At 40.7% G+C, this 17,441-nt stretch overlaps 1 protein-coding gene across 5 annotated transcripts in view; it reads left to right on the top strand.

Annotated features, from left to right (window-relative positions):
- RSRC1 (arginine and serine rich coiled-coil 1) overlaps positions 1 to 17,441 on the top strand; it is a 98,183-nt gene that overhangs the window by 12,177 nt on the left and 68,565 nt on the right. For 4 of the 5 annotated variants that reach the window (XM_015872093.1, XM_015872094.2, XM_015872092.2 and 1 more), the window contains exon 4: positions 14,535 to 14,705. The exons of the other annotated variant lie outside the window; for it this stretch is intronic. In XM_015872093.1, coding sequence (XP_015727579.1) covers positions 14,535 to 14,705 — 171 coding nt within the window. The remainder of the gene's footprint in view (positions 1 to 14,534; positions 14,706 to 17,441) is intronic. 5 annotated transcript variants of the gene reach the window in all.

The raw sequence follows: 17,441 nt of genomic DNA, 5'->3' as shown, positions 1-17,441 counted from the left end.
CCAGTTGGCTCTAAAATATGTTTGTAGCCATAATAAGTTACTTTAAAAAAAAAAAAAGCAATTATTCTACACAGATGTAGTGGAATAAGTGAGGGGGTGAAGCACTGGCATTCAAGATATCCTAGAGCAATAACCCATCAATGCACACATTACCAAGGTCTAATTGACCACTTTGGGAAATTAAACTTCATAAGGCAATGCCAGGGGCCCTGAAGTTATCAATAGGGGCAGATAGCTGCTAGTGACAGCTGCTTTGATGCCTTTCATTGGTGTGTGTATATATATAAATAAAAAGCCTTAAACGTATAAATTCATGTCTGCTGTTCATTTGGAGCTAACTATTGAGCCTAATTGCCTGCAAACTTCTGTTTTCTAAAGCAGTCCTGGTGTTATGTATGTAGAATGTGTTCTTAATGTAGCTTTTTATTTTTATAAAGCCTTTAATTCCTCCTTTTGGGAAAGGATCTATTTGTGGGTTGCCTCCCCCCCTTTTAATGTGGGGGGCAGTGGTTGTGCTTCAGTTTTCTGCTTGGGAGGATGTACTTAAAGAAGTATGAGAATAATTTGATTCTCTTTAGTGGAGATCTGACTCCTTTATTTTATTCTACATTCTGAACTGTAGCATATTTCTACTTTTATAATCCTCTTTTCCTCCATTGCCACAACTCTGGCCATGAATCTATTCATTTTGCCACAGAGATCGTGTTTCTAGAGGCTGCTATGCAAATCAACACAGAGCAGATGTCTTAAAGATGCATCGGTAATACAAGACCATCCCTGTCTGCAGGAGTAAATTGCTGCTGTTTCCAGCGTTGGTTTCCAGAATTGGATTATCAGCACGTGAAACACAACATTTGTAGAATTTAATAGGAGCATTTTGCTGTGGATTCCTGCCTCTCTAATAATGTATGGCAGGAACGGTACTTAGGCTATAAGGACGCAGGTGAAATGCAGATATTGCTGCCTTTTTTTGTATGGAGCTGTCGGTATGTTCCTCTTGCTGGGTTTTGTTGCAGTTACTCTATAGCAGCAGTGTGCAAGTACCTGTCAGTCCTATCTACTCCAAAAATCCAAGCTGCACTTTGTTGAATGTACCTGTCAACCATGCATTGATGGACATGCCAGAGCTAGGACTGTGTACATCCCTCGCTTAGCATCCATGTTCATCACAGTTTTAATGATGGATTACTGTTTTCCCCCATAGACTCCTTACTTTGTTTACTTTATGCATTAATAGATGGGTTGCTATAGTCCTTCTCAGTTATTTTTGTGTATTATTCTTCTGTTATTTTATTCAAGTTCCATGAAGAGCAGCTGTAACAAGATTGTTGTTCTTAGAACCAGCCACCTTGGAGCAGGGGTCAGCAACTATTGAAGTATGCTGTGCTGCTTGATGTTGTGCTTTTTTAAACTGGCAGTTAACTATGTTGCTAGAAATGTATCAAACCCTGGGAGAAATTAATTACTAATGAGATACAATGTTGTTTAATCGTAAGGTATTGCTTGCTTTTTCTGGAAGCTGGCTGGGAGCTCCTTGAGAGCCAGGAGCTGGGAACAAGCCTTGCTGGGGAGCTGCTCGCAGGGTGTTCCAGTTCTCTGCTTTTGTCTGGGATCTGGGCTGGAGGGATTGCTCAGCATGTAGCGGAGTAGGAAAGTAGCTGCCGTGTGCTTCAGGTACCTTTGTATCAATGAATTTTACCCTGTGTAAATCAGCTGTCCTTCAAGATCCAGATAAGCAGCTGGCTGTTTTTGTTGGTGCTCTGAGCAAAGTGCAGTTTAGAGGTGACTTTGGTGCCAGGTTAAGCTGATGTAAGCTGGGTACTCTTGACGCTTTGCTGACTGCCCCTTCATTGTTTGGTATGCTGTTGCCTTCACCCCTGCTTGTGCATGGAGGCCAGTCAGCATGCAGAGCAAACGGCTTCTGCCCTGCCTGTCTGGGGAATGGGAGAGCAGGGCAAGAGCTGTCCTCGTGGAGAGCACAGGTTGGAGGAAGAAGCTCCAACCTGGGATGTTCATTTTGGGGTCTGATGAAAATATCTTAAAGTGAAATAGCTCTCTAACAGGGAAAGCTTCTGGTTTCTAAGGCACTGAAATGCAAGAGCACGAATATATATAGATGCTTATGCTTCATCTGGCTCTAATATAGGTTTATTGGTTTACTTCAGCTCCATCAGAGTCAGTGGCAAAGTTGCACTTGACTTCAGTGATTCCTGGTTTTCAATTCAGGTGTAATGTAGGAAGAAAAAGAAAAAAGTGTATTGCTGATTTCATGCATGTGTAGAGCCTTTGTCTTTTTACCATCAAAGCAGAGCTGAAGCAATTGCCTCAGCAAAGTAGTTTATTTATATTAAATATGTGGCCGCATAAGGAAAAATGTGAAAACCACGGAGTAACTGGAGAAGGACGCACTGAAGTACTGTGTCCATCTTTAAGGATTTAAGCTTTTAAAATCTAGGAGAAGAAAGAAAATAATCTGTCTATATCTTAATGCTGCTATAATTCTAAATATTTTGGATGTACTTCTTGTAGAATTTTCTTTTGACCTTAAGTTTTCTGCTTATGCACATAGCTCAGAATACTGTGCAGGGTGTGCTTTCACTATTAGATTTCCTTATCCATAAATATTGCTTTAAAAAGATTCTTCAGCAGCTGCAGTTTTTACAGGGTTATATCAGCTCCTGATTAAGGCAGACTGAAAAACTCTCCTTAACTTTCAGGAATTACGTTCAGCTTGAATGAATTATTTTAATTCTTTTATAATTTTGTACGGCTGATTCATATTATAGGAATGGAGGCAAGGGCCGTTGGAGGTTTTTCAGTAATTCATATGTTGCTAGGTACCTATTTAGCTTCTACAGTTTTTGCTTCTCTTCTGTGGACACAAGCAGAGATATGCTGAATTGTAATAGAATTTAAATTAATCTGTGGCATAGCAGTGAGAATCTGTTACCAGCCTATATCAAAAAGGTATGCTGAAAGTTTTGCTGTTAGAGCTCTGAGCTTCTTGATTGGAGAATGGGTGTGGGGGGAAAAAATCCCTTTCCTATTTTTCTAGTATATAGTCTTATTGAAGTTCTTCCAAATTAGATTTTAAATGCCAATTAGGAGGTTGAATATACTAAAATAAAAGCAAATACAACCAAAATGGCCTCACCTTATGGCTAGTTAGGCTTTTTCTCTCAAAAGCGAAACCTTTGCTCTGAGCATGGCTTTGAGAAAGATATTCAGCTTAATGAACACATTAATTAGAACCATAACTATTTATAAGATAATTAGAAACGAAGCACGGTAAACTGGGCTTTTCCTGCAATTAATGGAGGATTAATTACTGGAGGTAATGAAGTGGATTTTTAAATGCATTAAGGTGAAGTACAGAGATGTGCAAGGCTTTGTGATAGTTGCATAATTATTCCAGGCTGTTTGAGCATAGCTCATATGAGATCGCTAATAAGCATCATTGCATCATTATGTATGCACTTAAAAAGACTTACCACCAAAATGACTGCCTAATTATTTCTAATTGGCAGGAGTCTGTGTAGTCATTGAGCTGTTTGTAGCCATTTTAAGGTTCATTTAACTATCCTTGGGGCCATGTGATAGATGGAAAAAAGCTTCAGCTACACGCTGGCCTTGGCTGGCGCCGTTAATCAATTTTGGTGGGCTTCAGTTTGAAATGCATTTGCTCATGCGGAGGTCAAAACCCGAAGTAGTCCAAGCAAAGTTTGGCTTTTTGATGCCACTTGACTGTATTCATTAGCAATTAGTAAAATAATTGTGTCTGTCACTATATTTGGATTTCCATATGACTTGGTATTCTTTCATCACTGTCCCTTCTTATAGCATATTAGCTTCACTGGAAACCAAATATTCTTCCAAGAGACCCTTTTAGCAACTTCAGTGCAGTGGCATATGTTCCGATATACTACCTTTCTTCATTCATTTGTTAGCTTAAACAGTGCAGTACATTTCAACACAATCATCTAATTTGCTCCCGATTGATTGCTGAGTGAAAGTTTCTACCCAAGGACAACATTTTAGGGCTTTTAAGGGTATCTCTGAGGAATTAGTCATTAAGCATTAGCAGAGGAAGCAAGAAGTAGTCAAATCGAATTCTGACGTTGGCCAGAGTTTTGCAGTTAGGGGCATCTATTTCCAGGATGTTGACAGCTCTGTGGATTCAAGGACATCTTCTGCCAGAAGAAACCTGCGCAATAATTGTGCTCATTTGAAAACTCATTACTGCATAAACGTTAGTGCACTGCTTCTGTCAATAATTGCCTTGGAAATGTATGTATCGTTTGGAAATGACCTTTTTGATACACTACAATTAGTATACAGTTATTTTATCTGACTCTGTCAGATTTAACGTGACATCCCATTAGGTAAGTGTCTGTGAAAGTTCTCAATGAGCGCGTTGTCCTGTTAAATGTAATCGTAACCATCTGTGGGGTGTTGTCAATGTACATAAGCCATTCGTGCAGCTTAAGAAAACACTGGTGAGCAAATTGTAGGCTAATAAAATAAAGGTCAGCTTTACCACTTTTGTTGCAGAAAATGTGGTTCTAGTAATTTAATGTTAAAACATAATTTAAAAAAGAAATTGTTCAGGCTGAACAGTAAGATTGATTGAAAACAGTTCTTCATTGGAACAAAAGGCAAACAATTGTCATTTACTCGTGAGTGTTAGTTTGGATGACAGACATTAAAGTGAGGGAATGATGGTAGCGTATCTGGAGTGTACACCAGTCTTTATGGAAAGCTGCTGAATTATTGAACGTTACGTTAATTGTTTTACTGTCAGATTTCTGGGGGGGTGTAATTTGGTGGAGACCACTTCTGTAAACAAATACCCGAGGCAGAAAAAATTAATACAGTGCAAATAGTGTTTCCTATTGAGACTCCTTAGGAATTGTATTTTATTAAGTCCTATCAAACAAAAATGTGTGGTAATGGAAATGCTGCTCCCAGATAATCAGAACTATTACTAAGAAATAAACGTAAGCATGGGGCAGCAGATTTAATCTGCCTTCAAACTTTTCTTTGATACAGTATAGCAGTGCAGTGGGAATCATGAGAGTATAATGGCTATGATTTTAATATAAAACTGTTCACAATTAAGACTTTAAAGCACCATTTATGTAATTACCAAATTACATCATCTGGTCTGTGTTCAGTCTGGGGTTCTGAGTGGACTCCATCGCCAAGTTAGTTTCATCAGGTCTCTTCCTGTGCTGAGGTTCTCCACCTGAAGACCTTTCTGCAGTTCTGTTGGGGTCTGCTTGGGAAGATCAGCACTGAGTGCATGGGGCTGTGCTGGAGTTGGGCCGTCAGCACCCTGCAGTGTGGAATGGGGACATGCCTGGGCCACTGCTCCCATTCCGCTGGGCTCTCCTCTGTTTTCATGGGGTTGTCATTTCAGGGATCCTCTCAAATTGGTGTGGGTTCATGGCAGGTGTGGTCTGAACCATTGGTTCTGCATTTGGAAGAAAAGATGTTCATTGAGTTGTAATTAGTAGTTCTTGAGTTCCTATCTTGTCTTTTGACAAAGCAGCAAATTTTGTTAGCCAAGAGTCATTCTTCCTTTGTGAACTACTTAATGCCATGTAACGTAACAGTTGAAGTAAAGGTGCTTTATCCTATAAAAAATGAGACACGCTTGAGATCTGTGCAGTAATGGCAGCTGAGGACTGCAAACCAGGTGGTGAGAGGACTTTCAGTCAAGCTCTTGGCTTCTGTTGGTATATCTTAGAATGCACATCACAGAAGAATATTATAATTATAATATTATATAGCTACATTACAAAGATGAAATCACCTAAATAATACAATGAAGGCTTCCCTTATTTCAGAAGGTGTCTTAGAGTAAGCTAATAGAAGACCTACCAGTCTTGCAATCATTAAACCAGAGCTTGGCAACCAGTGCTGATAGCAAGTAGCTTGTGATTGGTATCATCACTTGCACGGAAGAGTCGTTAATACATTTTGGGATGTAATAATCAAGTAGTTTCATTACTTATGATGACTTTATGAATTTTAATAAGCTATTCAGATTTTGTTTTTTCACCCTTTGATGCATTGTTCTGTTTCACAATCTGTTGCGTGACAGTTGAAGCTTCTATGAGGAAAACACTTTTTCTTTGGAATAATATGTGGCATTTTTGAGGTTTTCTTTCCTTTCTTGGACTTTTTAATTAGTCATTAAAGCCGGGGCATGGGGAAGACACAACAGGGTTATCGGTGATGACCTCCACTAACTGGCTGCCAGTCTGCTGCTCAGCTGTGTGTTCTTCATCAGCCTCCAGCAAATATGCCGAGCTCTGCAAGGAGGAGAATGCTAAGCAATGACAGAAGTGTGCTCTCCTGCATCCACGTTGTGTTTGTAAAATATGAAGTGCTGATGCAGGATGCATTTAACATGCATTTAAATTAGGAAATAATATTTGCATATGTAGAATGTGGATTGAAAAAGTACTCATGACACACACAGAGCTGTTTATGTAGTGTTTGTAAGACATTTTGCCCATGTGGGATGATGTGTTCTTGCTTTTTCTCCTACTTCAGGAGTTTCTAAAGCCTTTTTATGAATTAATTTCTGGAGAACTGATCCTTTAGTAAAATTATGGCCATTCTCATTAAGTATATTAAGATTTTTTGTTTTTAATTTAGCAGGAGAAAAAAATGAAGTTTAAAAATCTAATGTGTTTAACATATATTTAGTTGGTTAAAAAAAAGGGTAGGTGGAACACTGCCGATTTTTTAAGATTATTGTATATATATATGTGTGTGTGTGTATATATATATGTATATATATAGCTGTTTTTTGTTGTTTTTGTTTTTTTACAGCTCACAGAATTTAACCTTTAGAGCCTGGTTGTCAGTGAGGTAAAGAGAGACCTTTGCACTGCCTGAGCTGTGTGCAGCACAGTGGCTCAGCCTGTTGGCGGTCAGGGGCTGTGGGCACACAGCCTTCCTGGTTGTGGTTGTTCACAGTTGGCGTCCTGTTGTGTCGGGTGATTTCAGGCATCTGTTGAGGTGATTTCATCCAGCTGTCTCATATCTGTGTGGCTATTAGGGTATGTATTTATTACATGAATATCTTTAAGCTCAAGCCACAATTGAGGCCTCGATCTCAGATGTTTTACAGTCACAAGAAATGAAATAGTGGTCTTGTCAGAGGCAGAAGAGTTGAACTTACCTGTAACTAATTTGGGCTTCCCAGGGGCACCAGGGAAGTGAAAAAGTCATCCTTCCTTACATTCCTTCACTCTTTAACATAATATCAGAGGCATTGGCCAATTTATAACAAATAATTACCTGGATGGGGATTCCATCTGGAAAATGAATTTGAACTATTTTCATCGCTTTGTGATCCAACCAGATCTTGGTGTCATGGCAGAGGCACTCACTAACGCCTGCGTGATGGAGGAACAAAGAATTCGGTGCACTTCAGGGGAGTCCTGGGAGGAACTGGGCCCTCCTTCCTTAAAATGTATTCCAGCTGTATCGAGAGTAGTGCAAGTGCATCTGTGTGCATTGAATTAATTACAAAGTGTGATGGATTTACTTGCTAATGGAATGTTGTCTTACTTATCCATATAGAATTCAACTTTCCCCATACATGTCTTTTAAAGAATGTTAAAACAAAAAGAGCATCCATTTCTTCAGATTGCCCAATCCTGCAGGAAAGGAACTTTATCTGCAGCCTCGGCATTGGCAGTTCTGGAATGGGTGAGAAGAGCAGGGAGTGCTCCTTGCTCCTATCTCTGTGTGGCAGACTGACAGCTGTGTTCATTTGGCAGCACCCGGAGGGTGAGCAGCCCTTCTGCACTTGCACAGACTGAAGATGACCTGGGTGTTCTCAATCAATTTGTGATGCTTTTATTTTTGGCTAGCTGATTAGCAGAATACTTCTTATCAAACTCAGTTTAGCTTTTCTATGGAAGCTTGTATATAAACTATATACAACTGGCTATTTTTGTAGGTGAGTGTTTTTATGCACTTGAGGCATGGAACTTCTGGACTACTTTAAGTGGGGAGGGGTGGGCACTGAGTAGGGAAGCTTATTTTAAATGATTTTATTAAATAGTTAAAGTAGTGTATTACCTCCCAATTCTTAATTACTTTATTACCAAAAGGTTGTTAGAAATAAATGTTAAGTTTTCCTGTTGAGTCATGAGATAGTGATGTGAATATAGGGTTAAAAAAACAAGTCCTGTTTTGAGGCGTCCTCCATGTAGGAGAAACTCACTTTGTGGGGGGAAAAAAAGGTTATGTACTTCAACTGAGTCTCCTAATTAGAGGTGGAATCTCAGCAAAGAGCTGGTTTTGAGCCTTCTGAGAGATAAGCAAGGGGAATGAGTGAGGAACATGTTTTTGCTGATGGGAGATGAGGATGCTCAGCTCCTCAGAACAGTTGTATTGCAGGTGCTTACAGAGCTGTGTGGGGAGGGAATCCCTTCCTGTATGGCTAATGGAGTGGAACGGTTTGCAGCTCCAGTAGATCCGTGGGAGCTGTTCACACAGCTGTTCTCCCTCCCCAGATCCCCAGCAGCACACTTCAATACATGTCCCTTGGCCACGGCTGCTCTCATAGCCCTGCCTCTGCATAAGAAACCTGGTGAAAAACAGCATAAGTCATTTTGTGTAGGATGCAGAAATATTACGTAGCCAACAGTGCTGCCGTTGGTTTATGTGCTTCCACATGTTCAAAGTGTGTCTGGCCTACTTGAACAGACAGCACCTGTGTCCGTGGGGAAGTGCTGCTCACCGAGCTGCTTGTGCAGGGAGCGAGCTCCAGTGGCATGCAGGCTGGTGTCACTGGCATTGTTGGGGTTCTGTAATGTCACCTCAATAAGAGCTACTGCTTGTGTAGCCGATGTTTAATCTGTGCTTTATATTTCTGGTTTTCCAGGTGGCACTCAGTGAAGTTTGCTTTCTGCTTGTAGCTTTCCATTGGAGGCTCTTGCTGGTGCGCTCTGAATGCTGGAAGGGCTGTGCTTGGCTTTCCCCTCTTTTCCCTTAGGCAAGGAATTCTGTCCAAAGCACACAAGAAGCAAGCCTGAGCCGTTGACTGCTGACAGAAAAGCTCAGTCGGCTCCAGAAGGACACATAGAGTTCACTTGTTTCCCACTTGGTTGCAGATGCCCTGTAGGTTTCCCAACACCTCTGTGGTGCAGTGGGCACACTCCAACCTCAAGGTGCACAGTCGGTGTTGGTGCTGCGGGTGGCCAGCTGTTGTGGCAGGGAGCACATTTTGTTCTCCTTTGGGGCCGAGGGCAGGAGCCCAGGAGGTGCATTCAGAAGGACAGGACTGGTAACAAAGGGGTGGCTTGAGAATAACCAAATCCAGCAGCAGTGTCTTTTCTGCCTGCTCTGCTGTCCCGCTGCATTTATGTGCTTCTCATGCCAAGATTTCAGTAACTGCTTTGTTTGTTTGTTTTTAATTACAGTTTACTGGAAGCTTGAGTGTAATTTCCTCAAATGTTTAATTATGTAATTAACATGATTTATGGGTGGAGAACTGTTTATTACCGAAGTAAGTTGATGCCTGTATCTGGTGAATCTATTTTCCCCATTCTGCGAACTGTATTCTTCAATCTCTGTTGCTGCTTATATTTCATCTTGCCTGTCTCCAGCGCAGTGGATGATATTGTTACTATCTTTAATACCTCTATTTTCTCTTACCGATAGCCTAAACAGCTGGCTTGAAGCAATGTCTCTTTCCTCTTAGCGCCAGTCTCGTGTCAGACTTAAAAGCTGACCCTCTGCTTATGCGTGTTTTCATCTTTCATTCACTTTAGCGATACATAAGCCATATTATCCTATATGTTATCATTACCGTATTGTCTATATATAACTTCCTTAAATGCTTTTTTAAATTGCAAGCAAAATAAGACTGGGACTCTGTAGTGGTATCCATATCCAAATTAAAAATAAAATGTTATTAACTTCCACACTTCAAGCAACTGCAACTGATGATTGAACTTGTTGTACGTTCCCCAAGAACCTGTGCTGTGTGTTTGTGACAGAGCTAAACAGGAAGACTTCTCTTGATCTGCGTTGTATGAGATCATGTCATTCTACTGCCATGAGCCATTTGCGCTGACTCTTTATTACCAATGGGACAATGCAGGCCTGATGCAATGCAGTCGTTCCATTGTTCTTTCCCAGACTTGTGATATATTGCTAAAGTCTTAAAAAGGCGTGAATTTGTTGGGCTTTGTTTGTGGTTATTGAGCTACTGATAAGCCCACAAGAGTGTTCCAGCTGAGAGAGATGGAAGAGTCCCAGCAAAGCACTTGGTATCTCAGAAACTTTGGAGCTGTGATGGTTATTTGCCAGGAGAATTGTTTTTGTTCCCCCCCCTCCCCAAACAAAAAAGCCTTATTTGCAGTGCAGGAATGCTCATTTTGTTCTTAATTTCAGCTTTCCCATATTTGCATTCTAATTCCTCTATTGAAGAAGTCTGCTTCGGTGGCTGCTTTCAGATCGTAGTGTTTTGCAAAGATTAGATTGTAGCTATAAGATACAGCTCAATGCTTTAGTGCAATATAATTGGGGAAATACTAAACGACACTGACCTCATTTCCTTTAGAACAATGAAAATTAATAGTTTCACGTTTTATTAGGCTGATATTCCAGATGTAGTGTACATTTAATTAAGTGTAGTTTCCTTTTGGTTATGGTATGTGTATCTGCTTTTTGTCGCAAATTCTTTCTAGTTTTACAGTTTTCCACATGTTTTCTTTCACCATTTATGATTTTTTCAAAGCGGAGCTATAAGGATTTAAATCACTTTAGCATGCAGCAAAACAGTTCCCATTCAAACAATAAACGCCATTTTGAAAAGCCTTTAGATCTTCTGTCACTTCATAAATATAAATGTATAAAAACATTATGCAGTTGTAGTGCCCACCTGCTAATTAAATGCAGATTTCCTCAAACTTGTTTTAAAATCTGCTTATTTGTTTCAACTCAGTCTCTGTTCGGAATACATATGGCCCTTGTGAAACTAATTATGCTCACGGAGCAGCTGTTAAATTTAGTGCAACTAATTTTATCCAATATTTTACATTTTAATTGATTACCTGTGAAGAAATTAGCAAATTAACACTTATTGTGCAGTAACAGAACGGGCTTTTATGGATACTTTCCATTTTTTACAAGTGGACTAAGTGTTGATGGAATAAAGACGTTTGGTGGGGTTTGAGATAGGGAAGTTATTGGCGAGCCTTGATTATCTGGTGTGAGAATTTCAGGATAGCGAGTGATGCCAAGCATCTGTGTGTTCTGCAAGTTAGACATGAAAAGCAGATTGGAAAGTAATGGCTTTTCACAGAATTTTGGTAACATATGGGCTTATCTGGATCTAAGAGCCCTTTGAAGATCTTTGAACTTGCCTAAATGACTTAACCTTTGGCATGGCGGGTGGGTGTTCTGGGTGCTGGGGGAGGGGCTGTGCTGCCAGCCTACTTCCCACCTTTTGGTTTTATTTCAGTCTTCCCATAGTTGTATAATTTGAACGCTTTCCAACTTTAATAATTGGGATTATTAAAAAGAAAAAGAAGGCAATAGCAATAAGAATAGAGGTTTTCATTTTCCTCTTGATCTGCAGACTTTCTGCTTGTGTACAGAGGACATCTTGGTGCAGTGCAGGTGACGTGCAGCTCTGTGCTGTGAACTTACAGCTTGCTTTCCCTTTCTGAACGTGCTGCAGGATATTGCAGTATTAGTTCATAGCAGTGCGCAGGTGAATTCATTCATGCTGCAAATGGAAAAGTGCTGCAACTTGTTAGGCAACCTCAACATGTTCAAATTTTCACTTTATGAAGTTGTTTTCTGCTGCTAAGAGCTTATTGAGTGTTTGAGACTTATTACAGGGCCTAGGAGTTTGCGCGAAGCTTTCTTAGAACAAATGTGATAGGATTTGGGGCTCTTAATGCAAGGCAGAAAGATGGCTGTGCTGTGCAAAGCGTGCTGTGCAGTGGGATGCTGCTGTGCTGGGGCTGATCACAGCCCCTCTGGTGGGTGCAGTGCTGGGTACCCATCTGTGTGCAGCAGTGTGATGCATCACTTTGCTCACTGCTCTCTTGATCTGAATTCTGTAATGGAGTTCCCTTGATTGCCCTGCCCTGTGCTGATAAATACAGTGTCCATCTCAGCTCCTGGAGGGCAACGCATAGGAGAGGCTCTGCAGGTGTCATCTGGTGCAGCAGCAGCATATGCAGGATCAGCTTGGTAATGTTTCCCTTTAGATATGTACTACAATGGGGCACCACAGTCAGGTTTAAGCTGACTTAAGATGTGTCCTGCAGGGATGGCCTTTATAGAGCAGAACTCAACGTTTTTTTAGGACCTTCATGGTGGCATCCCAATGATAGTCTGACACCTCCCTCCCTGCGGGGCTGGGACAGGGAACACCAAGTGGATCAGCTGTCTTTTATAACTATGGTACTCAAAGCATAAAGAATGACTATTAATTGCTCTAGGTTAATGAATTTGATGGACTCAGAAGACTGTAAATGAAACAACAGGGACAAATTCTGCAAAGAAAATGTTTATCTGTTTGTCAGCACTGCTGAAAGCGTTCAGTGCAAATCTACCTGTACAAATTCAGCGTGGCAAATCTATTTCTAAGAGCTGTTTTTCTGCCTGTGAATTGTTATCTGCTGCTTGTTTTACTTAAATGAGCAAACAGAATTCTGAGATTGGAGCATCTGGTTAATCTAAACTGAATTTGCTGTTATGTGGAACGGTGAGGTGTAGGTGTGAAAACAAGTTCAGATGTGAGCTGAGGAAGTGAGCCTTTTCTGCAGGAGGTATCTTTGGTTCCTCAGTTATTTATTGAAGGACTGCACTGTTAAATAAGGAGAGCTGTTTTGCCAAATAATGTTGACGTGTGTCACTGTAGGGCTTTTTGTACTCTGTGTACCCACACGTGCTGATTCTGACTCTGCATCTCGCCTGCAGAATTCTTGGAAGCTGTGGGTACCATCCAAGTGATCTCATCTATGGGGCTGTGGAAACAAAACCAGAGTAGATCTAATATTTGGAACATTCTTTTAGGTCAAAACGCCCTCTGTCCGGGACCTGAAAAGTGGATGGATGCTTTTTAATTTGTGATGACATAATAAAAATCCATCTCGAGATGGAAAATATACCACTTACTTAAGTGGTAATTTGATCTATTGTATGAGTGCTAATACTGCGACCAATAATAGAAGATATAGTGTTGCAAGAGATGCCATCTGCTGAATGAAACCTGAAACGGAGGTTCTGACCCCTGGTGCTAGTCTGAAAGGCACAATGGCAAGAGTAGGTACGTTAACCCCAGCGTGCTGGACACATTCCAGACTCAATAACAGCATTCTTCCTCAATTTGATTTATAGCTTCATCTGGAGGCAGTATTTTCTTTTGCTTATTCTATTGTTGAGTTTTATTAAACAGTTGTTGCTTCTAAAATGGAGTGATCTCTTGTATGTGATTTTGCTTTTAAAGGCCTTTGGAGTCCGGAAGGTGCTAAATAATTCTCATCCAGGTTTATGAAATGCCCTTCTCACTCCCTCAGCCATCTTGCTACTTAATGAAACTTTTCAATGAGGTGCCATCAGAAACTTTATGGTGTTGGGTGTTGTACTGGGAACTAGTGGGAACTTGTGTTGCTGTTCTCCTAAACATGCACTGTGTTCAGCTGCTCGCGTACCGTCAGCAGAGATCTATTGATTGATGGTAAATTATAAATTAAAAAATTGGGAATTGTGAAAGGTTCTCTTGGTTACACATAAAGACAGTTAGATCTTAATAGCACCTGATCTTTTTCTCATTGAAGTGTATCAATAACAGTGCAGAGGAATGGGTAAGGTAATTGAGCACAGGGGATCCTGGAGCCACTTGAGAACTTGCAGTCAAGAGCAGAGGACTGTGTGTGTACAAACCCCTGTACCTGTATGCATTTCCTTGCTGTACTGGACCTGTAGGGTTGGCCTGTGCTTAGATGTTCTTCAGAATGTGTTTTGGACTTAGATTTGCTATTGAGAAGTGCATACGTCTCAGTGCTGAAGGCTGAAGTTAGGGCACTGTAATTGTCACTCCTGTTTTTGCTTTTGTTGGAACACTGGTACGAGTAATGAAGGATTTAATGTGTAAGTACAAGCACTTAATAGCATCTGCAACTTCTGTGATTATTTGCTAAGATAAATTGATTATTGTATAAAAAATAAATAAAAATTCACTGTTTTTCATCCTTTCATTCTCCAACAGCCCTGAAGACTGTTGTTAATACTAAATTAATCTGTTCATTCATGAATACTGTCTATTGTGATTTAATTCATTTTACGTTCTTCCTTTAGAGTAGAAACAGTGCTTTCTTATCCGCTTTTGTATCTGAGAAATTGGCAGGATTTTCCTTCAAGATCTAAATCATTAAATGGTTTGGATGTGTGTTCCAAATAGTTGGGCAAGGTAACAAATCTGACATGCAGAGAGTGTCCAAAATGTGCAGTTGCTAAATTGTGATGTTATGGATTTTGTGTAGATCGCGCTCAAGACCTCGACAACGTTCTTACAGTCGGAGTAGTGAAGGATCCAGTCACAGGAGGACTCATAGTGGGTCTCGTGAAAGAGAGCGGCGTAAAGGCAGAGAGAAAGAAAAAGGCAAAGAGAAAGGGAAAGGCAAAGAGAAGGAGATCTGTGGCACGAAGCTGGGGTAAGTGAAATGACAAATAATGCAGCACTGATTAAAAAAATAGGGAGTACTTTGCACTGTCTTCCTTAGTTTATTTTGTAAAATATATGCTGTTATACCAAAATATCAGTAATTATCAATAATCTTTGAAATGTGTGATTCTCAGTATTTTAGAATTCTGGAATGTGTCATTGCTTTAAACAAAGTAAGAATTTAATTCACAATTCACAATTTTCCCCTGTTTTGCAAATATGCTTTTAATAGCTTTTATTCGATAGAGGAATGTAACTCCTGTTGTGATGCATTCTAATCACAAGGAAAAAGATGATGAGTACTGGATTATTTCCTCTGTAAAAATGCTTTTCACTGCGTGCTGGGTTCCCCCCGACACTTGTGTGCTGACAGAAATTTCTGCTGGGCTTCATTTGTAGCTCCGAGTGTAGTTTCAGTGTATATCCTTGCTATGGTTGAGTGATGGACTGCCTTTCAAAACATGCTGTCAACATAATTTTCACTTGAAATGACTTAGATTGTTAATCTTGTTTTCTCAGGTTTCAGAGAAGGCAGTTTATGTAATTACCTCTGTGTTATACATCTCCATCTCCTACAACTTCTAGTGGAATGTTAATCTTTTCTCTGTTTATGTGATTGGCTTTAAGATGGAAGGCTGGTATATTGAACCTCCTTCTTGAATCCCTCTTTGGTGCTTTCCCACTTGCACTAAAAGGGAATTTCTACAACAGCGTCTGCTGCCCGCATTCATGGAGACAGCTTGCAGTTACCTGCTTGGTTTTACATTGGGACAATGCTGGTTATTTAGTCCCTCACATATCATTCCTGCTTGTGCTGGGTTATGTTACTGTTTATGGAAGTATTCATAGTTATTTGCACTTTTTTCCTCCTAATTTGTAGTACATACACTGCTGGGAACTTCAAAGATGGTGTCTTCCGTACATTTCAAGGGTTACTTTCCTAATTCTACTGCCCCACGTGGGTGTATTCACTCAGAGGCTGTGATGCCTTGGCACTGCTGCCCCTGCTTTATTGCTGCAGTGCTGGGGACTGGGGCCATGGGGGCTGTCCCTGCCCATGGCAGGGGTGGGGCTGTGGGGATTTAAGGTCCCTTCCAACCCAGACCCCTCTGTAATTTTGTCATCCATCAGTTACTGTTGCAGGTATTGTCAGCAGTCAGTAGGGTTCAGTGTAAATGTAATGGAGCCTCTGAGATATTTACAGCGTGTCTGAAACTTGTTACTTGTTTACCTGAAGTCCGAATGCTTTTGGTACTTCTGGAGGACTAGAGGAGAAGCCTGGATGTTGCATCCAAAATTGCTTTTTAATGAAGCAGGTACTGGGGCTCTGAACAGAGAAGGAATCCATACTGAGCACAAATACATTTGGTGTGTGAGGGGTTTCTGGACTTTATGTGCAAGCACATCTTAAATCATGCTGCAGTATATTGCAGAGCTTTATTAGCATACTGCCCGACTCGGTCCTTTTATTGCAAGGATCAATATCAGGTAGCAGTAGGAAGAACTCAGAAGTGCCTCAATTTTGTTGGAAGCAAACAATTTACCTTTGTATTTTGATAACTTAAAAATTAGCTTATGCTACATTTGAAAACAAAATACCTCGTTTGGGACATGTCCAAGGTAGTCAGGACACAGAGTACGAGCTGATAATAGAAATGTATGACATCAGTCTATCTTCCTCTGAGCTCAGGGACAGACCAGTGGGCTTCGTATGAGGATTCTTACTCGGAGCATTATCAAGCTACAAGATGAAATGTACCCAGGATGATATTGATGTGATCTATACTTTATAAACTTTTGGGGGGCAGGGTGAGAGGAAGGGGTGTGTGTAATTCAATTTAATCAAATAGTGATCAAAGTGTATCTATCCGGACAATATGGATCAGAAGAGCTTTCTTCCTCGAGTTAATTGCCATTCTCAACATTTAGATGGTATCAGCATTGCGTTTAAAGGTTTTGCAAAGCAACATATTTAGAAACGCAGAGAATGCAGAGCTCTGTGAGTCAATTGCTATTTGCAGTTACTGCAAAAATATTGCAGTTCTGTTTTTGTAGGAGACTTTCTCAAGCTTCCCAAGCTCAGAGATTTCTTCCTCTTTCTCATTTCTTTGTTTATTTTCTTTGTGTCTGAGAAGCATTGGAAGGAGATGACTTCCTTGGCCAGGGATGCTGTCCTGCCTTGTAGGAAGGAGGGTGACGGTGCAGACTCAATGAACCTTTTGTGAATCTGTCAGTTTCTTGCATGTTTTCTTCATTTTCATACAGCAGTAATGAGATGCAATTGTGCATTTATTTCCTCTCGGTGCAACTTCTGAAGAAAACACCAGGCACAGTTTTTTGTTGTCTGACAGCTTTAAAGCCATTTGCAGTTGGCTCTGGTCAGCTAAAGGTAGTGAGCTGGCTTTCCTCTGTGGGTTTTTTTTTTTGTTTTGTTTTGAAGGCATGTGTTATAATTTAAGGTTTTGTCTTGCAGTGGTGTCAGATGTCCCCTTGTGGGTATGGCTAGAATTAGGACTCTTAATATAGCTCTCCTTTGGGGCCATCTTACCAGGTCCTGCGACTGCTGCTGCTCCCTGCAGCACCACACCTGGCTGCCTGGCCTGGGAGCTCCCTGCTTACCCTGCTGATACAGTGCTGGGGCAGACAAGCAAATGCTACAAAGTTCTGCTCTGTAACACTGTTCTGTTGGGCTACTCTAGAAACTCCAGCAGCTGGGGACTCTTTT

This window comes from Coturnix japonica, chromosome 9 (genome assembly GCF_001577835.2).
Source record: "Coturnix japonica isolate 7356 chromosome 9, Coturnix japonica 2.1, whole genome shotgun sequence".
Classification (NCBI taxonomy): domain Eukaryota; kingdom Metazoa; phylum Chordata; class Aves; order Galliformes; family Phasianidae; genus Coturnix; species Coturnix japonica.
This window is presented reverse-complemented; position numbering and strand designations above follow the sequence as displayed.